This window comes from Cebidichthys violaceus, unplaced genomic scaffold (genome assembly GCF_023349555.1).
Source record: "Cebidichthys violaceus isolate CVI_PGR_0920_01 unplaced genomic scaffold, fCebVio1.0.p SCAF_389, whole genome shotgun sequence".
Classification (NCBI taxonomy): Eukaryota; Metazoa; Chordata; class Actinopteri; order Perciformes; family Stichaeidae; genus Cebidichthys; species Cebidichthys violaceus.
In genome coordinates this window covers 4656-31237 of record NW_027176582.1, presented here as the reverse complement: position 1 = coordinate 31237, position 26582 = coordinate 4656, and the positions used below count along the sequence as shown (strand labels likewise).

Genomic DNA, 26582 nt, shown 5'->3' with positions numbered 1-26582 from the left:
ATCCGATGAGACTCTGCCTCCAAGGGAACATGCATGAAGTTAAACTTTAATGAGCCTGGGCCTAAATAAAGAAAGCATCCACATGCTGGTGGGACGGCCAGTGGTGGCTGTCGTCTGCTGCTCTATATGTGTTGATGAATGTCCTGCAGAGCTGAAGGGGGGGGGGGGGGGGGGGCAGCTCATTTAGCTGATTTAAGGTTAGGTGATGATGCATTACTCTCCACAGTGGGGCGTTAGGTGCACCGATGCAACATATCGCGCGTTGTCTCCGTCGCACAGCAGCTCCTCAGGTGACAAACAGTTTTTCAGCCTGAATAATGACATCTCTTTTTGCAAGCAAACAACTGTTTCACCACCATTGTTTTGTTTTTTGGGTGGGGGAGGGCATTCAATCTGCTGTGAGTGTGAGAAAGGATGTAATCTAATTTGCTCTCAAATGAGGAATTGTTCGATCATAGCGAAACACTTTGTCACTGGGGTTCGTTTGAGCGCCAAACTGTGTGGAAACAGAGAGAGAGAGTGGGAACCAGGAGCGACAGCCTCAGACGCTTTCAGAGAGAGAGAGAGAGAGAGAGAGAGAGAGAAAGCCTTGTCCTTTTGAGGTCTTTTCTCTATTGTTGTCCACCCACTAGCCAGACTCTTGGGTCTCCTCCACAATGGTAGGTGCCCTCAGAGCAGCTCACCACTGGCTGTCATGTCACTTCACATTAGTGTCTTTGAGGAGAACAGCGGCCCCCGAGGGCCTGGACACTCTTGTCATGAAAGAAGTGCTCTGGACACACACACACACACACACACACACACACACACACACACACACACACACACACACACACACACACGCACACAAAGTGAGTCGATAAGGAGGTGTTGGGCAAAATGGGAACACAAGGAGAACTTCCATCAAGGCCTCTAATAGAACTATAACAGTGACCTTATTTCAGCCTCAGTCTCGCTCCCTCCCACCCTCTCACCAGACCCACATACACAGACCTTTTTTTTTTTTTTATGGCACACATTCAGAAAACATGTGCTCATAAGAAATGCAGTTGTGAATGAGTGAGCTTCACGTGTGCAAGACGAGCAGGACAGTCACTAATGTATTCCACTAGCAGCTCTTGAGCTCTACTGGATTCATGCAGCGCAGTGAAACATGACGGCCGTTGCCATGCCGTTAATGCCTCTGACTACACACACACACACACACACACACACACACACACACACACACACAAAAACATCTTTGCAAACTCGTGTTATTTAGCCGAGCTTTGTTTAAACGCACAGAGCTTCTTTAATTTTGCAGGAGTTGTAGCTATTCAAACGTTTGAAAAGGTTATGAAAGATATTTCATACTGGATTTCAATATTTCACACACTATGGTTGGAACGAGCCGGAATGAAAGACGGACTACAAATGTTTTCTGCTGTCCTTGAATACTGCACTGATGAAACGACGGCAGCTCAAGGTCCACGCTGCGTTCTCCAACGCTGTTAACCGTGTGCATCTGACCGTCTGTCCGTCTTGTGTCTCTCTGCTGGTTCATCGGCAGAGAGACGGCCTTGAGCAGCAAAACACCTGAGCAGACTCTGCTTCATCTCCATCTGCTGATGAAGAGAGGACAGTTAGAAAAGCTCTGAGTTGTGATTTTTAGTTTTGAATAAAAGAAATAGAAATTAGAGATGCACCGATAGTGATGCTGATATCAGTCCGATACTGTCTCAAATGGCTATAGATCGGGTATCGGGTATTATTTTAATAAATCAATTTCAGCACATTTATATATTTACATTTTTCACATATTTCAGCATTTATTTATGTAATTATTTCAGCATTTAATTATTGTTTTATTTATTTATGTATGTAGACATTTATTTATTTATTCCCATATTTATTAATACATTTATTTATTTATTTCTGTATTTATTAATTAATACATTTATTTATTTCTGTAATTATTAATACATTTATTTATTTATTTATTTATTCCCATATTTATTAATACATGTATTTATTTATTTCTGTATTTATTAATACATTTATTTCAGAATTTATTTCAGCATTTATTTATGGATGTAGACATTTATTAATTTAGTATTGATATTTAAGGCATTGTTCATTGTAGTTAGGGACCTGATGAGCTCAGACAGTACGTCACACAGAGAGGCATACGGCTTATTGATTAAACACTGGTGTCCGATCAGCACTACAGTAATACTCAGTATCGTATCGTGTCGCTGTCGGCAGCTGGGACTGAAAAAGTCAGCTTGATGCATCCCTCCAGCTTTGCATTAGCAAAATACTCCAGCCTCCATGAAGGTACTTAGTCAAAGTCCTGCAGAGCCAGAGACAAACCATGGAGCCCTGGTAATCACCTGATTGTGCACAGATTACATAACACCATAACGTCCACGAGAAGAACGCATCTGAGACAAGAAGATATGAGGAGAATAGAGAAGTAGGCCCGCTGGAGCGCAGACGAATCAGTCATCAGAGGAGGCAGATGCAGGTGTGTGTGTGTGTGTGTGTGTGTGTGTGTGTGTGTGTGTGTGTGTGTGTGTGTGTGTGAGTGAGTGTGTGTGTGGGTGATGCTCAAGCTACTTCAAATTGATCACGATGCTGAATTCTTGTTAGCTCTCACGATGAAAGAAGTGTTTTATATTTTTTAAATGGTCCAATTCGTGCTTGCTCGCCCGGCTTCCATAAATACCCTGAGGTTATTTTTGGCGATGGAGCCTGAGGGGGGGGGGTCCTGGGCCTCAGCTGGACACAGGTGGGCTGGGCGGTGGAGAGGAGAGGAGAGAGGAGAGAGGAGAGGAGCGGAGGAGTGAGTGTGTGATGAAATGAGATGTGAAGTGTTCCCTCACTCAGTCCGCAGACCAGTAAAAGATTCATCAAGCTGGTGGTGGGAGAGAGAGAGAGAGAGAGAGAGAGAGAGAGAGGGGGGGTTAGAGAGAGACAGAGAGAGAGAGTGAACCTGCCTTTATACATCCTGAGAGAGGAGAAAGAAGAGGAAGATGAGGAAGATGAGGAAAACTAAACAACAAACTAAAGGTCTGTGTCGAGAACAGGCGGGAAAAGAAGGATTTAGAGAGTTTTTTTGTAAAAACAACTTGCCATAAAATTGTAATAAAATTAATAATTTAACCAGAAAAGTAATGTAAAAGTGTCTTTTACAAGAGTTCCCACGATAATGGGAGAATACTGTTTTAATTAACATGATAGACTCTGTAGAAACTCTCAAAATGAGTCTAAGTAAAGATAATAATCACATAACTGAGGCTTCCATTTTGAATAATGATCCTGTAGAGCAGTGCACTGGATTTTATTAAATATTGTTACCTTTAAGGAGTGCGTCTCATCATGTAGTCACAAGATGGCGCCTGTCCTCCATCAGCAGCAGCTGCAGCTCATTTAACCCCACCGTGTCCCTCCTCAGCACGCGCTCCACATACACACACACATACACACACGCACACACTCCAAAGTCATTAGAGCTTAAAAATGAGACGCTAACATTATCAAGTGAGTCTTTAACGTTTTCTTGCTCCACATATAAATGCCTGAAATCGCTTTGTTTGTGACTCTAATTCCTTTTAAATTGGCTAAATTGAAATGTACTCGGTTGTCATGACAATTAATTGATCGCCTCTGTTTTAAATTTTTTTTTTGAATTAACAGGCTCTCTCTCTCTCTCTCTCTCTCTCTCTCTCTCTCTCTCTCTCTCTCTCTCTCTCTGCACAGACAGCCTCCAGAGTTGACGCCCTCAGTCGACCGCATCCCAACACCACCTCCTCCCCCTCCTCCTCCTCCCCCTCCTCCTCGTGCACACCGGCTCACAGCCACCCAGTCAGTCAGTCAGTCACCTCAAGTGCGACCGGCCGCCAGCAGGAGCGAGAGGCAAACAAAACAGAACACCGGAGCAGCCCGCGCGATCCTGCCGCGCGGCGTGTGTGTGTGTGTGTGTGTGTGTGTGTGTGTGTGTGTGTGTGTGTGTGTTTTTTAAATAAATATATTTTTGGGTTGGGGTGGGGGGGGGCTCAGTGAAGAGACACCGGAACAGAAGAAGAAGAATGGGACGCCGGTGCTCGCATCAGGACTGAGTCTCGGTCTATGGCACGTTGAGAGCTCCTCAGACCCGTGTGTTTTTTTTAAAATCCCGGATCAGAGTCACGTTTCTCCACCGCGGACACGATGGGCTGCTGCAGCGGACGATGCACTCTGATCTTTATTTGCACTTTACAGCTGGTGAGTTGACCCACGCTTCTCTATTAGTTCTTTTAAAAGTTTCTCTTTTTAAATGATCAATAGCTTTACTACGAGGTCTCTCTTACCTGATCAGCTGCTCCACGTTCTAGTTGAAAGCTGACATATCAGACACATCAGTGCATCTTTAAAAAAAGTTCTGTCACTCACTTTAAGCAGACTCCACGTTACATATCATTTCTTTGCTGTAATTGTGTCTGAATAGAGACCCTGGACCCTGGCCGGTTTGGTGTTGTGTGCTGGATTTACGTCACCAGCTGGGTTGTTTATTTACTTAATCGTGATCCGTGAGAAAATTCACTGTTGTGACAGAAAACATATGGTGCCGTCAGTGTCATGGAGCTCCTCTAACAGCCTCAAGTGGTGGCAGGGGGGGGGGGCGCACACTTGAAAAGTGCATCAACAAACGTGTGGATGAGCTCACATGCACCCTTATTGTTCTGATCAGAAGTGTTGATCCACACGTCACTGTGACCAGTGGACTGTGGGGTCTGTGACATTTCACTGACGGTGCAGCCGGGCGGTCTGGGACGACGTGGGCCCGGCTTTGCCTTTTTTTTTTTTTGCCACTGTCCCCTGAGAGGAGTTTACTTGACAGGGCGTGACAATGTTATTTATGGCGGTATTAAAACAGAGCTCGCTCACAACATCCCCCCCCCCCCCCCCCCCCCCTCCTCCTCCTCTTCCCCAGAGTAAATGTCGCTTTTAAGAGCCAAGGGAGCAATAAAATCGTCTCCAGACAAAAGAGTCAGATGGAGGGAAAAGTTCTGATGCATAAACTGCGTCTTGCACGATTGGATCGGAAAGTGGCAGTTGATATCGGTCATAACCGTGTTCAACGGCCCCTCCCATTTAACGCTGATTTATTTCCCAAAGGCCGACATCTCAACAACCCCCCCCGCCCCTCCCCTCAGAGTTCTCCTCTGAGAGTTACAGGTCTCTGGCTCCACACAATGAAACCTCAGCCTTTTGGTTCAGATTGTGGCGAGCTTTTCTTTTCTTGCGGTTCTGTTTTCCTGCCATTGGAATGACTTCCTGTCCTAGCGCCTTCCTCCCGGCTCTGTAAAGTCGCTAAATATTGAGGAATACAACTTGGACCCTTTTCACTCTGCTTATATGGCTTTAAGTCCCAATGGTCTCACACACACACACACACACACACACACACACACACACACACACACACACACACAAACAAACACCCAGGGCTATGAACCCACCTTGAGGGACACACCTGTTTTCCCTTCCCAGACTTTCGGACCTCTTGGCCTCATTAGAGAGGAGGAGGGTCGACCATTCGTTAAGAGGTTTATTAAGCTGTCAGCGGGCCGCCTAAAAAGTCCCAGAAGACTCCTGGAAACAGCTTTATTTCCCCCTGGTACTATTTCTGGATGACCTGACACTTCCTGTCTGCAGAAACACACACACACACACACACACACACACACACACACACACACACACACACACCTGAACACTGACGAGTTTAACCCTGCAAAGAGGGGTTGCGTTAAACCCTGTGTGACCCTTTTGGAAAAGGTGCATATGTGCATGAATATACATGTGTGGAGCAGAACAAGGTGCTCCCCCCCCCCCCCACTCTCCCCTGGCTGAAACCTATGCATTGGCAATGAGCCAGGTTATTCCCAGTCCATTACAGGGTAAAACTACCATTAACAAAACAACATACTCTGCTCCTCAGATGTAAAAATAGCCGCCGTGAACCGCGGCGTGCGCTTATTAGCCGGGGCAGAGTGCTTTGATCAAAACCTCTTTTGGCATCTCCGGCCATCCCCCCCCCTTAATTGAATTGCGGTGCGCTTTCCTCATCAACGGGCCGAGCGGTGGGACTCATCTCGCCGGGACAGAAGGCAACTGATAATGAGCCCGTATTGATCGAATACAGCCCCCCCCCCCCCGTTCCCTCTCCCCTTCTGCAGTCCTAACTAGTCCAGACAGTGGGGCTGGATCGTTGTCAGAACCTCCCCGATCATCCCCAAGAGAAAAGGCGAGCGTTGGCAGGAAGCCCCCGTCCCGTCTAGCGATTTGTTTGTACACCGAGACAAAGGCGAGCTCGTTTTTTTTCCCTTCTTTTTGGTTGTCTTGAAGCGTTGACCTGAAGCTGAACCTGGCGTTTCCACCGGTCAGATACCGGGGATGCGGTCCAGACAGATTGTGAGTGTCAGCGAGTGGCCCCCGCTGGAGAGGAACGGAGCTAATGCGGGACACCGTGCGCGAGGAGAAGGGGGTGATTGATGATGAAGAGGGCCTCTTCGTTGGACACACACACACACACACACACACACACACACACACACACACACACACACACACACACACACACACACACACACACATAATCACACTGAACAACGGGTGATGAGCTCAGAAGTGAACGTTGACCCTGAAAATGCCAGGTCGCAACTGCGCCGCCGGCAGCACCGACAGAGACACTATTTCATGCACGCCTCTTGGCGCGCTGCACACTGTGACCTGCGAGTTCTGGGTTAGCAGCTCGGTCCGGCCTTCGCACGAGGGGAGGGAAGCGCGGCTGTGTCGTCTTCGTCAAGAGGAGCGAGGCGAAAGGGGAAAGAGTCGGGGAGGCCTTTTTATTTGATCACAAGCAGCAAGAAGACGGCGTCGTTTGTGCTGTTGTATGAAGTGATTCAAAGCACAGAGGCAGAGTTTCATCCTCATCCTCACCCTTAAAAAGAAAACACTAACAGTCTACCCACAAGCGCTCTGCGACGAGTATGTGTGTGTGTGTGAGTGTGTGTGTGTGTGTGTGTGTGTGTGTGTGTGTGTGTGTGTGTAGCGTCTTGCATCACGCTGCCCACTTTTTCCTCTTCCTTCTTTTGATGACACAGCCAGAGAATATACCGTCTTTGTAGCGAAGCCTTCAGAGGAGGAGAGCGAGTTCAACCAAAGTGCTTCCGAAGAAAAGTTTTGTAGCGGAGAAGCTGAGCGCCTCCTCCTCCTCCTCCTCCTCCTCCTCCTCCTCCTCCTCCTCCTCCTCCTCCTCCTCCTCCTCCTCCTGAGAGAAAAGGAAAAAGGCGCGACATCATCCCATGGCAGACGTCACGTCACATCCCGCATATTAAAAAGAATTTACACGTTTTATTTGGTTGTTTCTTTTCTTCCCATCCTGCTTTCAATGCTAACTCATTTTGCTTTATGGAGCCACAAACATTCAAATCTGCTGTTGAATATTCATGAGCGTAGAGAGAGAGGCCGGACGTCTATCTCCAGTCTTAACTGCATGTACATGTGTGCAGACGCACATGCAAAAAAAAAAAAAAAAAAAGGTCTCAGCCACCAGCTTTGATGTCAACGCATCGCGCAGCTGTAATTAAGAATAATTACGGCAGCTGGGGCAAATTTGCACGGCAATAAAACGTCATATTCTATCAGGCCCGGCAGAACTGTGAGTTCGCTGCTGCTGTGTAATCCAGTTCTGTCTGGCCAGTTCCCAGGAGAGGTGATAGCATCAAAACCCTGGTTACTTGTGAATATGGAAGCCGTTGTCGGGCGAGAAGAAGAAGAAGATTTTCACCGGTATCCAGTTTCGTCTAAGCGCAGGTGTGTAACTTCTTTCGAGCGTCGGTGGTGATTTACGGTAACGAACTGTATTTCCTCGGCGATGCCGGGTTGATGGAGGAGATCTTCTTCACCCTCGTCTTCTCCTCTCTGGACCTGTAGCTCCTCATTAAGCCTCTCTGGACTGTGATTCACATCATTGTGAGCCCAAACACACACACACACACACACACACACACACACACACACATATATATATCATTTATTATTTTGTACTATTTGCTGTGGCTTGCACAGATGGTGGCAGCATAAGATAGCGTCCCCGCCTGAATGATCCATGCCGATACAGAACGTGTGCTTCTTAAACTGAGGTGTATTCACAGAATGCCAACAGATGCCAGCGCCGCAATTTATTTCTTGACTTCTTAGTTCTTATTTCTTATTTTGGAAGGTAGATCTAAATGGAGCGGCGGCAGTGTGTGTGTGTTTAGGAGTTTGAAGACAACATATGGGTCATGAAGACGTACGCACATGTGGGTTGTGTTTGTAATCTACACCACGAAGAGGCAACATGTAGTGGACTATCTGGAGCCCAGGCAGCATTGAACCCAGGCAGACTGTCTATAAAATGTAGACGTAGTCCTCCTCGCCGTTTTTGAAGCCTCACGTTCGGCTATTATGGACGTCGCCATCTTGGTTTTTTTTTGCAACCAGAGTGACGTAGTGACACCTTGTACGGCTCTGGTAGAGACCTGTCAATCAACACAGCTGCTGCTCCGACTGTTGGGGGGGAAAAGGACTCTGCTTTTTAAGACTCGGGAGCTTTAGGTCAATGAATAACATCGGCTAATATTAAAAGGCGCTACGTGTTTTAATTCCCCCGTCTTTTTAAAGGAGGGTTCATGTTTGTTTGGTCTTTCCGTAGTGAGAGATGGAGGTCACAGTATGTGCCCGCGGACCACAGGAGCTTCAGCAGTTTGTGTGATTTCAGAAATGAAGGTCTTAACCCCGTCTTCCATTGTCTCTGGGCTCTTATTCTTTTCTTTCTGAAGGTCACGCTGGTCGACATAATTAAGTACTGTGTGTGGGTGTGGGTGTGTGTGTGTGTGTGTGTGTGTGTGTGTGTGTGTGTGGGTGGTGCGCTGTCAAATGGACCCCTGGTGTTTCAGCGCTGATTGTGGTCTTGACCTAAACTGTGTTGATTGCAGCCTCTGAACAGCCCTCAAAGCAGGTCCTGTCTGAGCCACAAATAGCAGCCCCATCGCAAAAAGAAAGAAACGAGAAGAAAGTTGATTTAACCGGAGAATGCGTGTTGTCGGTCACGAAGGCAAGGTGACCGCATAATAAATGCGAACGCACACACTTCTGGAGCTCCCTCCAGTGTGTCATCGCCTCACCTGGGAGGCCTAGTGCATCCTGGGTACTCGGGGATCAGAGGCAGCGCCTTGAATGTGTGATGAACGTCCATGCCCCGCCCCCTTAACGTGTAGCCTTTGTTAAAACACAACACGGCTTTGTTTTATCTCCCTTTCTCCTTTACTCCCCCCTGCCCCGACATCCCTCCCCCCTTATTTTCTCCCCCTGCTGGGAGTATGTTTGAATTATTGATCACCAGCTGATTTATCAACCGGTGCCAGAGACACTGGAGATTTAGGGGAAAATGCAGATCGAAAGGTGCAGCGAGAGAGAGAAAGGGGGGGGGGGGGGGGGGATGGGCGGTGGCTCGACCTCTCACTCTGAGCCAATTACGAGCGCGACCCTCGAGACTCGACATCTCTACGTTCGGCTTTCCTTTCCCCCACTCTTTTCATTTGCTTTCCCTCTCTCCTGGTGCGCCGTTACCACACCGACCTTTATGTATAAGATGCTGAAGAGCCTGCAGGAGATCAACAAAAAAAACAAATAAAGAAGCTGTCAAACGGAGACATGGCGAGTGTGTGATGCAGGTTTGGTGGTGGTGGGGGTGGTGGTGGTGGGGGTGTCGGTACACATCCTCCTCGACCTGCACTCAGTCTTTAACCTCACCACACAAAAAAAAAATAAACGACCCGCCCCCCCAAAAAATGCAGAGTAGCAACGCGGATACAGCTGAGTGGTTTACTTGTGACGAACTTTATCTGAAATGTGCTTACTTTATACTTCTGCATGACTTTGCTTGTTCAGCGCAGATTAAAGCGGCCATGTTTGTATGCTAATGAAGAACAGGTGACGACTCTTTCATGTTTGGGGTTTTTTTTTTTTAGCAACCTTCCCCGAGGTTGGGAGTCACTGCCCTTGCTGTTGGTTTATAATAATAATAATAATAATATGTGTGTGTTCTTGGAAAACCCATCTCCTCTTTGTCCCTGGTGGCCATTTTTTTTTTTTTTTTACAACTTCGCCATTTTTAATGTCTTCAATTTAACAGACCATTAATTATGTGGTTATAGTGAAAACCTTGGGCTGCCAAACGCATGTATGTGTGTGTGTGTGTGTGTGTGTGTGTGTGTGTGTGTGTGTGTGTGCGCATTTACCCATCCGTGCAGAGGATTGTACGTGTGTGTGTGTTCCACATCAATGACACCGCAATATTAAGCTATAATGGAGATAAAACTCGAACTATTTGCAAGCCCATTTCTCTCTTTCCATTCCAGCGGTTCCAGCGGTGTCATTTGTTATAGCGCGGCATCGAAATAAATTGCTTTGGGAGCGCCACAGCTGGGACGACTATCTTGACAGATCGCATTCAGCCGAACGGCTGCACAGCGTATTCGTCTCACTCAAAATCCCTCCAGTGTTTCTTTTTGGTTTTTTTTGTTTTTTTTTTTGGGGGGGGGGGGGGGGGGGGCATTCAGGCCTTGTTTTACAAGCGGCTGATGACTCCACGGATGCTTTTTTTTTTTTGTTGCTCTAATTGTGCCGCGCGATCAGACGGTCGGACAGCAGGGACGCACGCTGCATTGCTTCCTCCGTGATAGATTAGGAGTGATGGTATTATGATGAAAAGAGCAACATTACTGACTCAATTATGGAAAGCGGAGCCGGAGGGGCGCAAACTGCTGACAGCTGTTTGCCGTTCTTCACCGCTTATATTCGTGATGAGAATTTTCTTCTGTCGCTGCTAAATTCCCTTCTTGTTAATTGGGGCGAAACCTGAACAGTTTTTTGTTGGATCTGGGACACGGGGAGGCAGACGGGGGAGAGAGGATCGGCTGGTTTAAGCTGTTCTCATTTTGGTCACTTTCCCCTCTACCCTATCCATTGTTAGCGTGTTTGGGTTTTATCCATGGCTGTATTCTTGTCTGGCTTTCTTTTTTTTTTTCTTTCCGTCATCCCCTCTGAGAAATCAAAGTATCTGTATGTGTGTGTGTGTGTCGCGGCCTCCTGTCTCATCCCTCATTTTACAAATGACGCCCCCACACAACAAACAAGGAAATTCGGAGCCCATGAGAAAAATGGAGACAAAAACCTCACAAGTGACATTAATCCTCTCGGGTTGAGGCTGAAATCACAACAGCCGGCGCCGCCGCCGCGTTCTTCCTCCGAGTTGATGCGGCAAAGTCTAAATTAGCCTCTGATAATCCAACCATTGCCGCCGCCGCCGCCGCCGCAGCCGCCACCTTTGCAGATAAAACTTAAAAGTGATGCCGGCTGGCGGCAAAGTGGAGAGCGAGCGATGATAAGCGTTTTCACAAGCGATACCGATGCCGCGAGAGGAAGGGATGCTCGCTGTCGCCGTGTGCCAAATTTGGGTCACGTCTCGGTTGAACTCTGCCTCACCTGTCGAGTCAAAACGCCGCCTCGTCAAATTCTGTTATTGACAAAGTGAGCGTGAAAGCAGTTTAGACTCGAGGACTAACTGGTTTGTTTCTTCGAACAAAAGATTAGCTACGACCAAACGCGAGAAGAGAACACGACGTTAACGTTAACGTAGCGGTGGAGCTCAGGCAGTGCGGTCTTTATCCTCTCTGATCTGTTAACAGCTTGATGTAGGCTGGTGGCAAGTCATATTCACTTCATCTGCCGACACATGTAAATATAGAATAATATCAAGAGGATTATTTAAATTCATGAAATATATGGTGCGCGGCTAAATGCAGCGCTGCTTTCTGCACCCGCTGTCTCGATCCCTTACACTGTTTGTTATTTTTGCCTCAAGTAGTTTCAGTCTTTTTTTTTTTTCTCCCATCGTGACATTTTGACATTGTTGCAGTAGGAGAAGCGCTGGGTGTCACTAACGCCATTAACGATGGCTCCGCTCTATAACCGTCCCGTAAGCGGCGACAGTGAACCCACAAGCACCTCCACGACGGCCCTGAAACCCGAAGCGGACGAATAGAACCCACGTCTCAGCGGTGTAGAACCGAGACGCGGACGGACGCATCATTTGAGGTCGAGGGGATAACCGCAGAAACGATTTGTACTGTAGCCAGTGTCGTCTCTTGCCCTCGATATTCATATTTGTAAATTTATGTCAATGCAGTTTGAATAATTTCAAAGGGACAAATAATTGTCTTGTGATTTTTAGAGGGCCCCGCAGAAAATGTCAATCACGGGTTCTTGGATGAGTCACCGCGTATATTTCGCACACTGGTTGTAGCGTTACTCTTATCTGAGGAAGACCTCATGTATCGCAGCGCCTAATGGGCCTAATTAGAAGATGGAGGGATTGAGAGGAGGTCTCAGAGTGGGTCAACTTTAACCTCCTACAAGGCCGGTCAGCAGACCAGACGGGGAGACTGGACTTCATCGGCTGATAAAGCCCCAATGAACTAAACTCTCAACTGTATTGAACGGAGAACAGTGGTTCACTCCACAGCCCGGTCCGCGAGACGCTTACAGCTCACTGTTAAAGAGAGCGACGGTAACAGAGAGAACAAAACTGAGAAGTTTAAAGTAGTTAGAGTCCAGAGGGAGCCTCAGTTCAAAGCACCGGCTTTCATTGTGTGTGTGTGTTTTTTTTTTTTTCTTTCAGTAAGAACGGATTTGTGCGTCGTGTGTTCCCAATGGCACTGAGAGATTAGCATGTTATTAGCACTAAGAGCTCCAGAAGTTTAACATATTTCATGTTAAATATAGAGCCTTTGATTCATTGGCTCTCAACGGCCACTTTCGCAAGAAACACTTGGCTGCAATGAGCGCTTCACTCAGTGTCTGTTCAGCAGCGCTACGTAAAACAAGCGGTACTTACTGGAGTAACAAGGGACTAGCTAGCCGTGTGTTTCACTGTGCACGCCATATTTCAAACAGGGAAGAGGAAAGTGGCTTATGAAGGCACCCTACCTCTTAATCCCTGTCTCAGCTCTGCTCGACCAGGCACCACCAAGGGCTATCTATCTATCCAACCCTTCATGTACCCAATGAAAGCACACACACACACATACATACATACACACACACACACACACGCTCACACATGCTGAGATGGCCACCATTAGTTTCACAAGGACCAGGCAGCCACCAGCGCATAATGACTTTACCCAGGCGAGAGGTGAGAAATTGGATTGGGGAAAGTTTTTGAGAAGTACTTTACTGCCTGCTGGGAGTCACAGAGTAAAGACAAGCCAGGGCAAAGCATGGGAAAATAAAAAGAAGCCTGCCAGCCTCTGAGTCATGGTGTGTTTCTGTGACTGTCTTTCTCCTCATTTAGATTTTGGAATAGAACAGTTTGTTTTGATGTCAGGATAGTAGTTGTTTAGAGTAACACCAGTTCTGTGAGTGTGTGTGTGTGTGTGTGTGTGTGGTGTGTGTGTGTGTGTGTGTGTGTGTGTGTGTAGCCCTCAAACATCTTTCCCTATGGTTCAGTGCAATTCCATACGAAAACATGCAACACATGTCAATTTCCGCTCGTTACATGCAAACGTTTTTTCTTTCACTTGTGTAGCGATTATGACGTGTGTTCAGAGCGGATACTGATTACGCTCAGGTCCACTCGCGTGTTGGACCCGAGAGCCACGGCAGTGAAACGGACCCCTTAAGTGACCCGATTAGAGTATAATTGAGTTTTAACTTGGACCCTGTCTGACTCTGAGCTCAGGTCAGGTCTCCCATGAGCCCCATAAAGACCTTTTCTACAGATATACACCAGTTCCTCCTCCGTTCCTCCTCTCTCTGATTTACCTGGGGATCCTGTTCTAGAACCGCGGAGAACCGAGGCGTGTTTCTTATGTAACTCACAAGGAAAATGCAAAAGAAGAAAGTCAAAAGAATTAACCAGATTTTGTGTGGATGAGATGTTTTTTTTCAGATTTTCTATCCTGTTAATCACCTGCCGGCTCCGTCAGACTTGTGTTGCGTTCCCCCCCCACCCCCCCCCCCCCCCCCCCCCCCCCCCCCCTCGTGGAAATCTCAAACAACCAAATTTGGAACCGCTGATTTACAGAGCTACACACTCACTCACAGAAGTGGGAGTACTGCTAAGTCATTTCCATATCCGCGAGGGAACTCAAAACAACAGTTCTTTGTCAAAACTACATGAAGAGAAAGACAGTTAATGGCTGGCTGGCTTTTTATAACCTGTCATGTTTTGCCCCTTGGCCTCATTGGTTAATGCGTGCTTGCATGTCTGAGTCGAAACTACACATTAGTGAGTCTATTAAGAGGGAAAAAAAGCAGGAGATAATGTGGTCTTTATCTGTCATTCACCTCCTCACATCTCCCCCTCAGTGTCCTTCTTCTGCCTGACGGCGTGAGTCACCGTGATAAGTTTGAACAGAGAGGAGACTGACTCATGCAGCCCAAAGTCATACAGAATGGGCACACAACACACACACACACACACACACACACACACACACACACACACACACACACACACACACAGACCCCCTTCAGAGCCACAGATCCCGATGACACATTCAGTAACATGTTATCAGAGGACATTTCACACAGAGATGTGCAGAAAACACTGATGTGATTTATGGTATCTGGAGGCTACGGTGGAGAGCTGTGATCATGAGAGGGTCACCGGTCACCTCCATCCTCCTGCTCTGGGGTGGGGGTGGGGGGGGGGGGGGGGTTGTCAATAAGCAGTTAAGGCTGGATTACACAAAATAAATACAGAACGTGTACGGTAGCTTTCGCACCGTAAATAAAGCATCGGCCCAATCACGTTGTGCGGAATGTAAATATTGCAAAACCAGCACTGTAAGTGTCACAACACAGAGACTCCGTCCGAAGGAGGTCGGCAAAACTTTATTGCTCCTTTCAACCTCGAACAAAAGCCGCGAAGACCAGATCCACCCTCTGCGTTCTTACCTTTCACAATAAAAAGCCCTAGACATATACGCCGCATAACTGTAAAATAAACCCGGAGCATTCCGCTAAAAGGAAGCTCCTTAAAATATCTCACAGTTGCTCAGATTATACAACGGTCTACCTCAGACAGGCTGTCAGACGCTGCTCTGGGTCAAGAGGATCCTTTGCCGCAACTGTCACAAAATGAGTCATCTCTGCAGGTGTGGATCGTTTTTAAATATTCGCATTTTGCATTTCTCCGTGTGGTTTCTTCGTCACGCCTCGGGTGTGTGAAGGCTTTTCACACCTTATCAGAAGCGTGTCCTACTACTGCACATCACTAACTTTCGACAACACAGTTTGAGCCGTTAATCATAAACAACTGTCAAACCCACATGTTTTGCTCCCAGTCGGATGCTTCAGCAAAGCAAAACTGTTTTTTCATCCACTTATCTTGAGCCACACATGCACATCGTAATTAGCTATAATATAATGAGGATCAAACGTGTTTTCCCTCTCAGACACGTTCACTCTGATCCTCTTATCGCTCTTTTTTTTTTTTTTTTTTTACTTGTGGCTCCCTTCCCTCTCCTCCTTCTCGGCACGTTAGAGAAGGTGGCGATGATTGAAATGTTTTTTGGGGACTTTGATGTTCTCCGTTTTTTTGGGGCGTTGAGGAAAGAGGGATTAGAGTGTATAGCTGTGTCCACTTGTGCGTTCTTCACTGCTCAGCCTCTAGAAACCGAGAGGAAACACACACACACACACACACACACACACACACACACACACACACACACACACAAGCCGACATCGTGTAAGAGAGGCGGCGTGATTGAGGTCTGTGAACCTTGTTGGTAATCTGGTGTCAGGTGGCCAAAGTGGGAATGATTTGATGGTTTTCGGGGAGCTAAGAAACGAAGAGATGAGGAAAAAGAGAGATGGAGCGAACAAAGGATGGGCAGTAGCAGAGGTGATGGAGAGAGGGGCTTGTTGCATCCTGTTGTCGTACCCACGCCCTAATTGCTCAGTATTTATGGTGGGAGGAGTGGTATGTGTGGGCAACATGCTTCTCCACATATACACACCCGAAACCAAAATACACACTAAGAGATTCAGTCGCCCTGGAGGGAGTCATTTGCGTTCGCGGGAGGCTTTTACGGGCCGCTGCGTAGCCGGCTCTCTATTCCTGGAAGAGCGTCGGTATCTTTTGATCAAATTGGACTCCACTCTCCAGTAACCGGCTTCCTATGAATTGTGGGCTAATTGTGCCGTATGGGTGTGTATGGGTGTGTGTGTGTGTGTGTGTGTGTGTGTGTGTGTGTGTGTGTGTGTGTGTGTGTGTGCATCCGGGTGGGCAGAGGCCTTTCTACTCTTGATTGATTGTTGTCATCTTGGTGGATTATTGAGTTAGCAGTGAACGTGATAGGCTTACTACAGCATCTCAGAGGAGCATGCACACACACACACACACACACACACACACACACACACACACACACACACACACACACAGCCCTCATGCCTGTACACGTCGTTAATTCAATGACTAGTGGAAATATTTCAGGGAAAGGGTCCATGAATACATCACAGGATCTACGCACGTGTCTTGGATGGATTAGCACGACTGTTGCTCTGCACGGGGGCAGCAGGTCATGTAGGAACATGTGTGTGTGTGTGTGTGTGTGTGTGTGTGTGTTTGAATCATAGTGACGACATTTTACAGTTACCATGAATACATTTTTCCTGATTAGGTGAAGAAAAGGTCGTCCTGTCGTTGTTGAATCAGACAGGGAGGAGTGGATGTATTAACCACAGCCTGTCTATAGCAGAACGAGTAATGTTAGCTTAGCACCGATTGATCCAAACTCCATTGAGAAAACAAGCATTTTAAAAGTCGTTTGCTTGTCGCCTTGTGGACAGACCTGACAAGCATTTTTTTTTTTTTACAAATCATCCTCATCATGCAGTTATTTCGACGTTCTTGTTTTCAGTTTTTTCCCATTAAATCACAGCAAAATGTGTTTCTTTTGGATTCACACACCGCTGTCGTAAACACAGCCTACGGTGTGAAACGCTGGTATCTACGTGGCGGTATAGGCCCCTCCTACACCTCGCCCAGGGGTGACGCCGATAAACACGAGCGACCCTAAACGCAGCGTTAGGCAATGAAAACGAAGAATGACACCAAGAACACCCAGATAAGACCCGAAGGCTGTTTGCGTTCACCCAGCCAGATAGAATAAAAGCTGTTTTAACAGATTTTGCAGAACCTTTGGAAATCTCTCCTCCCCCCCCCCCCCCCCCCCCCCCCCCACCAGGATTACCGGAGGACATTCTGAGAGCTCAAGATGAGAAGATAAACTACACCTTATCTTCCTTCTGATATCCTGTGCAGGGAGATGCAATTTAGCAAACCTTGACTCGACAGATAGGAAGCCGTAAGCTTCGTTCTCATCTTTTCTTTTTGGATAAAGAAACTTTTGGTGGTCTGTGTCCACCTCATTAACGTCATTGATCACGTGTACAATCATCTCACACAGGCGTCCTTCTTTTTTTCTTTTTTGGATCGAGACACTTGATTCTTGTTAACATCACACCTTTACGTTCTCCACAAAATGCTGTGGAATTATCTCTGAAGCTGGTTAATAACTTCACACGTCGGTCCCGTTAGCTCCCCGGCCAATTCATCAGCCCCTTCGCTGATGTCCTCCTCCTCCTCCTCCTCCTCCTCCTCCTCCTGCACGGCGTTTTATTGAGCTCTCTATCTGTGACCACGACCCGGAGCTGACCACAAGACGCATCACTCTTTTGACTGTAGTCACTCCCCTCAGCCCCTCTAGACGGAGGTTATTAAGAGGGAGGGAGCTCAGTCCTTCCACGTTAGCATGTCTGCATTTTCTCTCATCTCGCCCATTTATCTGTTTGTTTGTTTTTTTCGTTATATTCTTCCCATCCATCTCAATTTTTCCTCCGCGGCCGTTAGTCATTTCCTCTTTGTTTAGTTTCCCCCCCTCTCCCTCCTTCCATTAGAGTGAAGGCTTTATCTTCAGACTGCTGATCTATTCCGTGACTCTCTGGTTTGATAATGTTCGGTCGCAGGTCGCAGTTCGCTCACCTCTGTCTGCGGCGTTATTGCCCTCTGTGAGGAGGACTGTTCCTTTTTAATTATCACTCAGCATTTGATCATCCCCCCCCCCACCACCACCACCCCCTGTCTGTCACTATGTCTCATCGGGTTGCTGGTAACATTTCCATTACATTAGGAGAAGCAGCCGCCGCCGCTGTGTGTCGAGTCTGTGTGTGTGTGTGTGTGTGTGTGTGTGTGTGTGTGTGTGTGTGTGAGAATGTGCTCGACGGTGCGTTCTTATCATTGCGGCAGAGACGAGATTCTTCCCTCCCTCATCCATCTTCAAGCGCTTGGCTGGAAATGACATGTCGACACACCACGAAACACATCGCTGCTTGAGACACACACACACACACACACACACACACACACACACACAAACTGGGAATGGAATTGGATTGGAGATGGAATTCTAATTATATAGTACTGTGTGCCCCCCTCCTAAAAAAAAATGGCATGTTAATTGAGTTGATGCAAATAGGGACTCACAGTCTTAAAGCTTCTAATTGCTTTGCTGTTGTTTTTTTCTGCAGACAAAGAGCTCAGGTAGAGGGAAGGGGTCCTGGATGAATGAGTGGAAAGGGTGAAGCCTGTTCTGGGGGGGGGGGGTTAGCTTTGCTTCTGCATGTATGCACGTTGTTTGCGAGCACATATTTCAATAAGCGGCTGAGCTCGCTGCAGTGGTATTATTAAGCCTCTCATAAAGTTCCCGGAGCGTTCTCGTTCCTGGAGGCCGTTGGCAGCAAGGTCGGAACAAACGCAGTGAGCTCCTCTTTAGCTCAGCAGGGGTTGAATCGATAAATCTGTCATTGCGGTTTTTTTTTTATCAAAAACTTGCCGTCTTCACCTCCGACACTCCCGCAGTCGGAGGCCGAACGCTCCAGCTGTTCACGTCTGGATTGTTGGCCAACGGTCGTGAAGTGAATTTGACGTGTTTGTCAGCCCGGTAACATTTGTCTTGTTTCTTCTTCTTCTTCTTCTCTCTCTCCCTTTTCAGGTGTTGGCGTTAGAGAGACAGGTCTTTGACTTCCTGGGTTACCAGTGGGCCCCGATCCTCGCCAACTTCTTCCACATCATCATGGTCATCCTCGGCCTCTTTGGCACCATCCAGTACCGGCCGCGCTACATCGTGGTGGTGAGGCCTCCTTGTTCCCCGGTCCCTTTTTTATTTTGTCTTTGTTCAGCAGTGTCACTTCTCTTTGCATACGCTCTCATTTGATTGGACGTGTTGCCTTTTTCCTCTTTAATTGCAAAGTGTGCTGCGCTCTCTTGTGCATTTTGCGACACCCTTAAATCACTCTAATCCCGTGGTAATTAGGGCTAATTAAAGGGGGGCGGCTGTGCTGGGGGGGTGGTGGTGGTGGTGCATGCTAAGAAGCTCATCAGATTTATACTCGGCGTCGAGTTTCTGGACAGAGAAGGTCATTCTTTGAAACACGGTGCAAAACATGTGCCGCCCGTTTGGTTTAGAGCCACCGTGAAGCTTCGTAGATCTTTACGCACTTTGGTTTTTATTTTAAACCGTAACGTTCGGCATAAAAAAAGCCGATTTTTTTTTTTTAGCAGCATCAGTGAAAGCACAGATGGTGATTTTAATGACAGAAAGAAAAGAAGAAAAAAAAGAGCAGAGTAAGACAAAGAGGGTAAATAAAGACAGACAGGGGAGATAAACGAGGAAGAGACGGAGAAAGCCAGCTGAGGGCGTTTCGTGATCCAACATGTATGTTCTGTACGCAGGTGCTGCTCTTCCTCTCGACACCGCTGACATTTAAAATGCACGCTTCATCGTGAGTCAGAGGATTTCACAATCTTTTACAATAGTGTGTCTCTGTGCGTCTGTCAACGGTCGGCTGTCTGACTGTACACTTTTATAAACGATCGTAAACTCCATTCAGCCCGAGCAGATAAAAGAAAAGCGCTGCTGGGCTCAAGTCAACCTGCTGAACTTACTGGTACCTTTTTAAAAAATAACAACAACCTCATTGTGTGTGTCTGTCCTCCAGTACACGGTGTGGGCCGCTCTGTGGGTGGCCTGGAACGTCTTCATCATCTGCTTCTACCTGGACGTAGGAGGCCTGTCCAAGGTGAGAATTATCACAATTTCAGTCCGCCGTCGTCAGCGGAGTCGGGTGGCTTCCGCTGTGATGAATGTTTCTTTCACTCACTGAGTTCACGGTTGCTGGCTGGTGGTGGGGGTGGAGGGGCTGATTTATATCCCATGTGTTTTATGAGTCGGGCCACCGGCACCACAGGTGTCTTTTTGGAAGCGCTGAGAACTTGGCTGTAGCTGATGCACACGTGGAATCCTCGTCATTTATTTTTTTAAAATAAGATATTAAAAAGCTATTATTTATTTACGAAAAAGATTATCGATAACAGTAGTAGTAGTATCCATAAAATCCAAACAATATCATATTTGGAATGTGGAGGAGTGACGTAGAGACTCCGTATACGTCTCTGGTAGAGACCTGTCAATCACTGTGTAGCCCCGCCCCTAAATCATCCCCTGCTTTCTGGTCTGTGTGACTCTAAATGGAGCATAATGTACTAAATGAACATCATGCTGTATTGAAGAAGACTGTAAACTAGAGATTGAGACCATAAACTCATGTTTACAATGTTTACTGAGGGAATAAATCAAGAGAGAAGTAGAGTCATTTTAGACTAGACTTCTATACAACCAGACTTCTTTTTGTGGTCAAACGTGTAACGCAAACAATTTGCTTTGTGTTTGGTGGATAAAACAGCAAAAACGTGGGTTAAACTGTCTAAAACAAACAGGTGAGGTCACGACGGTTCTCTGGGGACTAAAACACGCTTGTCTTCATCGTCAAGTTTGATTGTTTTCCCTAAAAATTATTCCATTTTAATTCTGACCGTGTGCCAATTTTTGTGCAAACATGCTTTAGCTTTAACGACACTAAGCATATATATATATATATATATATATATATATATATATATATATATATATATATATATATATATATATTTGAGCTGTAATTGGATCTGAATCACTGCCACCAGGTGCTTTTTGTCAAGCCTGAGCGCCTCGGTGTGAAGAAAGAAAAATGCAACCCAAATACCCACGATTACAATGTAATGAATGCGTGACGCAGCCATGGAGAATGAATCCTACACCGAACTATAAATCACTCCCTAACCTTTAGGAATCTGCGCCTCTCTCACACACACACACACACACACACACACACACACACACACACACACACACACACACACACACACACACACACACACAGCTGCTCAACAGAGATGTATAATTTCGCCCTGAAGAACGTCTGCGCTCGTTTTTTAAAATAGTTTGCGTGGTTCATCTCCGCTGACCGTCGCCTCCCTGTTGAGTTTCAAGTGGAAGCTCACGGCTTAATAGGTAAATAATCCGGGAAAAAAAATCCTCCCTCCCGGGCCACCACACACACACACACACACACACACACACACACACACACACACACACACACACACACACACTCTTCTAAACCTTCGTGGGCTCCCCTGTGGTTCCTGAGTGCAGCTCAGATGCGTATTTATCCAGACAAAGAGAAGTGTTTGGGTGGTCACCTCTCAACCTGTAAACGTATCCGCCCTCCCTCCTCCTGACATCTTGTCTTCTCACGTGTGTTTTTTTTTTTTCTCCACTCTACTCACTGCTCCTTTGATCTTTTTTGGGGGGTAATTTATTCTGCATATTTTGCAAGTTTATGAAACTTGCCTTTTTCATTTCAGCGTTCTCTCTCTCTCTCTCCTCTCTCTCTCTCTCTCTCTCTCTCTCTCTCTCTCTCTCTGTCTCGCCCAATCGCCCGCCTGACCATTGAGAATAATGAATTCATGTAGGCAACGTTCATCTCACACCAGTTCACACAGCCAAAATGAATTTCAGAAAAACACCTTTCCCCTAAAGCTCTGGAGACTTCATTGTGTGATAGACCACAGCTCCGTCAAGTGTGTCCGTCTCTCACTGCGTATGTCCGCTGTGTGTGTGTGTGTGTGTGTGTGTGTGTGTGTGTGTGTGTGTTTGTTGAATAATGAGGCTTGTAGGGGCCAGCTGCTTGGGGCCGAGGCTGGGCATTAACCCGACAGATGGAGCCAGCCTGGGCTCCCAGCTCTGCATATGGCGGCCAGGAGGAGAGCCGGCTAATGGAGCGCACACACACACACACACACACACACACACACACACACACACACACACACACACCATTCAACGCATGCACGACTGAACTTGGCACGCAGCTTCCTGAGTGGTCCCCAACATATTTGATCATAAAAACCGAGTCGGCTAATTCTGTTCGGCTAGCCTTGACCGATATTGACGGGGCTGTTCTGGAGGGTGTGTTTACATGTGTGTGTGTGTGTGTGTGTGTGTGTGTGTGTGTGAGGGGGCAGGTTGTCAGAGTCATATGCCACATGCTCTGTCACCTCCTCTTGATCCCTTATCCCCTCCCCCACGGTGCCCGACAGACCGACAGACAGACCCCCGCTACTCTACACACACCTCTGCTTTATAGACACTACAGGTGAATAGGGTACAATATTTAACTAATAGATTTCACCTTGAAACTTCCCCAGTTCATTACTGATATTAAGACAATTAATATTTGAATTACAAGTTTTCTGAAATTGTATGTTTAAATATGCAAATGAGGCATTATCTTATCAAAACTTTGCTGATTTGGCTATATTTCCAGAAGCCTGAACATTAGATAAAGTCAGGTTGAGGATTTTTGTTTCATTTTCTTAACATAATAAATTGTCTGGCAGAAATGTATGTGTTCAGTTTTTGAATGGCAGTCAATCAAGAGAGAAGTAGAGTCATTTTCTCATAGACTTCTATACAACCAGAGGAGTCGCCCCCTGATGGACACTAGAGAGAATGCAGCTTTAAGACACTTTGCTTCGCTTTTCAGAACTGGAGGTTGCCGCCTGGTAAACAAAATTTAAAGTGTTGCTTTTGCATGATTCTTTTTGGAGAAACTCAGTTTTATAGATCTGTCAACTTATCGGTTGTTATAAAACACATATAAATCAAGTTTTCGGACACACTGCCTATAAGTGTGGATGCAGCCTGCGTCATTCTCTCGCCCCATCGCTCGTTGAAAACAAGTTTTTATTCTTTCATCTACTTCCTCTTCCCGTCTCCTTTTCCTGATCTCACACCGTTTGACCCTCGTGTCGATCAAACTCCCACCAGCGCGCTTCTCCTTCTCCTCTGTCACCGTGTTCTCCGGAGCTTCTCTCTCACCAACCACACACTAGTGACTGCAGACTTTATTTGAGACACGCAAGACCTCCCGCAAAACAGTCTGCGCGCACATATTTATGAAATGTAAGTCAATGTGAGACTCTCATCAGAGCCTTAGAGTCTACAACACCCAGTCAGCCGCTCAGGTTTTTGCTCCCCAACGTGGACCAAGTCTCCTCCGTACTTCACAAACAGTAAATCACGAGGAATATAGATTCTAATCATTTGATGTTGAGCTTCACAGAGAGCCCCGTGTCTCCAGTGATTCCAGTAATGGCATTGACTTTTGTTAAAGAAAATACTTTGAGCGGTATCAGTGGACTAACCTTGAATCTATGATATGGAGGGATTGATTTGTGCTTTTCGGGTGCAACGGAGCGTAACAATAACACTCTTGACAGTAAGTTGCCACAAAGCCTCAATATCGACTTCTGACGTGCGGCTGTACAGTTTGGGTAGAGATGGTTTCCCTAGCTCGCGGGCTCAATCAATGGCATCTGTCGAGTCTCCGCAAACCTGCCTGTTGACCTTCAGCCGGCCCTTGTTTTTGTGTGAGAGAGAAAACGCTCCGACTGACGGAGAAGGAAAGTAGAGACGGAGGGGTGGCGATGAGTAATCAACATGAAGAAAGAGAGGGACGATTTACACCGGTTGTTGACGGCGGCGAGGGGGGGGGGGGGGGGTTGATAGGAATCAGAGATGTTTCCTGACGGCGCGCAGCCCTGTTAATAATGCATGTCTTGTCGCCGAGGGGCAGATGCGGGGGTTAGATTGCTGTATTGGGGTTATTGATTGGTGCGTGGGCTCATGTGGCTGCGGGCAAATTGAACGTCGCCAGGGTGCACAAGAGCTTACGTGTATTAAAATGCTGGATCTGATAGTCGTGGCGCTGATGTGGTACGGCTGAAGAAGTTGTGAAACTTTCCCCTGGAAAGTCCGTTGGCTCAGCCTAGATCGGGTTCTCATACTCGAATCATGTCTCATGGGCTTTAGGCATGTCGTCTGTCAATGAACGAACGCTGAAGTGACTTAAAGCTGCATTCTCTCTAGTGTCCATCAGGGGGCGACTCCTCTGGTTGCATAGAAGTCTAGTCTAAAATGACTCTACTTCTCTCTTGATTTATTCCCTCAGTAAACATTGTAAACATGAGTTTATGGTCTCAATCTCTAGTTTACAGTCTTCTTCAATACAGCATGATGTTCATTTAGTACATTATGGTCCATTTAGAGTCAAACAGACCATGAAGCAGGGGATGATTTAGGGGGCGGGGCTACACAGTGATTGACTGGTCGCTACATGTCACTCCTCCACAGTCCAATCCAAATATTGTAACTTCCATTGCCGAAATTCAAGGCTTACAAACCGCAGTCCACAGACCAATGGGTTACCTCTGATGACTACATCCACTTATTATAGACAGTCTGTTTGTACGACTATTAATTAAAAGGCTGGTTCACCCCAATCTGTTATATACCTCCATTGGTCTCTTGCCGTGCAGATATATTTAGTTTTATTTGCCCTGGTTCTCAGTCTGTGGAAGTTCTACCTCCACCACAATACAGTTGAGCAGGATAGTCCAAAATAAAAGTACTTTAAAATACTCAACAGCAAAATCTCTTTCCTGAAACAATGTCCCTGTTGCTCTGGATGAACCACAAAACACACTGTCAACCGTTTTCAGAAGGCTTATTTATTCACGAGGAAGTAGTCCCAAAGAAATCTGTTGACTTTGAAGTCTGTGGATTATCCTAAGGAAGCGACGCATTGTTCCTGGAAAGAAACATTGCCGTTTTGACTTTTTCCAAAGCTTTAAGCACAACCAACACAATTCCTTTCAGCTCAAACGTAAAGGGGCAAATAAAACCAGAACTATCTACATGTCTAGACACAGCTCATGGTAAGAAGTACGAAAATGTGTTTTTATTCATGCTGGCTGCTTGTCATCTAGGGATGGCAGTAGGGGTCGGTCTATCACTTTGATCCAGACGGAAATATCTCAACAACTATCGGATAGATTGCCACAGTCGTGGTCCCAAGAGGATGAATCCTAATGACTTGGATCTCCTGACTTTAACCACTAGTTTGTGGTTTATAGTGGTTAGCATTTAGCTCAAAGCACTGCTGTTCCTAAGTGCAGACTGAGCCGGACTTAACCAGTTGAGAGACGACGTGTGCTGGACTGGACTGTTTCACACGATTACGAGCTAATTATAGACCAATACAAAGCTACGCCATCGTCAGATGGTAGCCGGTGGGTTCCCAGATTACATTTCAGCCAATGCGTTCCTCCTTTTTTTTTTTTTTTGCTTTTTTGACTGTTTGCCTGTATTCAACCAAAGCTCTAGTCTGACTGTTCAATTCTACTCGGACCACAAACAGAAACCAGAACTCTTCAAATACCCAAATCTTGTCCCTTTGCCTACAAATACTGCATATGAATCTGTTTAGAACGCTTTTTTATTCATCATACAGTTTAAAGTTAAAGGGACAGCGCACATCAAACACATTGTGTATGTATAAAACACATTGTTTTATGTATAAAACATATTGTTTAATGTGTCCAAAGAAAAGCTCTCTGCCTCGTGTACAACAACACCAGCCCTGGTTTTCCCTCATAAAGAATACATGAATGTACATCATAAGTAATGAATAGAGTCCAAGTAAAGACGTTGTTTTTGTTTTTTTCTTTCTTTCTTTCTTTCTCCTTTTCAGGACAGCGACCTGCTGACATTCAACATCTCCGCCCATCACTCTTGGTGGAGCGAACACGGGCCGGGCTGCGTGAGGAGGGAGATGCCTGAGGCCCCGGGGGTCCGCACCACGGAGAGCCACTCCTACATCACGGTCATGGGCTGCCTCATGGACTACCAGTACATCGAGGTCGTGCACAGCGGCGCGCAGATTCTCGTCGCTGTGAGTATACGGGCGTTGTTCGCACGCCGTGTCACGGGGAACTCGTTATGTTCCGCGTGTACGTGAGAGGCGATGGAGAGGAAGGTGATTGTTTGTTTTTTTTGTTTGTTTGTTCAAGCGCTTTCCTCCGTATACTTCCACGGCGGCCAGTTATTTTGTCTATCGCAGCCTCCCCTTCCTCCGCTCCGGTCACTGGATGAAAAATTGATCTGTTGTTTTGTCTGGCTGAGGCTCAGACCTGCCAGCTGCTAACA

At 46.6% G+C, this 26582-nt stretch overlaps 1 protein-coding gene and 1 long non-coding RNA gene across 2 annotated transcripts; one reads left to right on the top strand and one right to left on the bottom strand.

Moving 5' to 3' along the window:
• Positions 1–1303: 1303 nt before the first annotated feature.
• LOC137884482 (uncharacterized) lies at positions 1304–3399 on the bottom strand. The gene is made up of 3 exons (XR_011104744.1): positions 3343–3399; positions 2711–2899; positions 1304–1604 (listed from the first exon to the last, which is right to left on the bottom strand). It is a non-coding gene; the product is annotated as an uncharacterized lncRNA (long non-coding RNA).
• Positions 3400–3867: 468 nt separating this feature from the next.
• LOC137884481 (sodium/potassium-transporting ATPase subunit beta-1-interacting protein 3-like) lies at positions 3868–26582 on the top strand. Its single transcript, XM_068726260.1, has 4 exons — positions 3868–4248; positions 19146–19283; positions 20152–20232; positions 26128–26582. Exons 1-4 carry the CDS (start codon positions 4195–4197, stop codon positions 26392–26394), a joined length of 540 nt encoding a protein of 179 aa, XP_068582361.1. The 5' UTR covers positions 3868–4194; the 3' UTR covers positions 26395–26582.

Bases quoted from the DNA above. Each gene is read 5' to 3' on its own strand.
- LOC137884481 (XM_068726260.1), top strand. From the start codon at position 4,195: ATGGGCTGCTGCAGCGGACGATGCACTCTGATCTTTATTTGCACTTTA. The intron at 19,284-20,151 runs GTGAGGCCTCCT...TCTGTCCTCCAG, and splicing joins GGCCGCGCTACATCGTGGTG to TACACGGTGTGGGCCGCTCT. The intron at 20,233-26,127 runs GTGAGAATTATC...TCTCCTTTTCAG, and splicing joins ACGTAGGAGGCCTGTCCAAG to GACAGCGACCTGCTGACATT.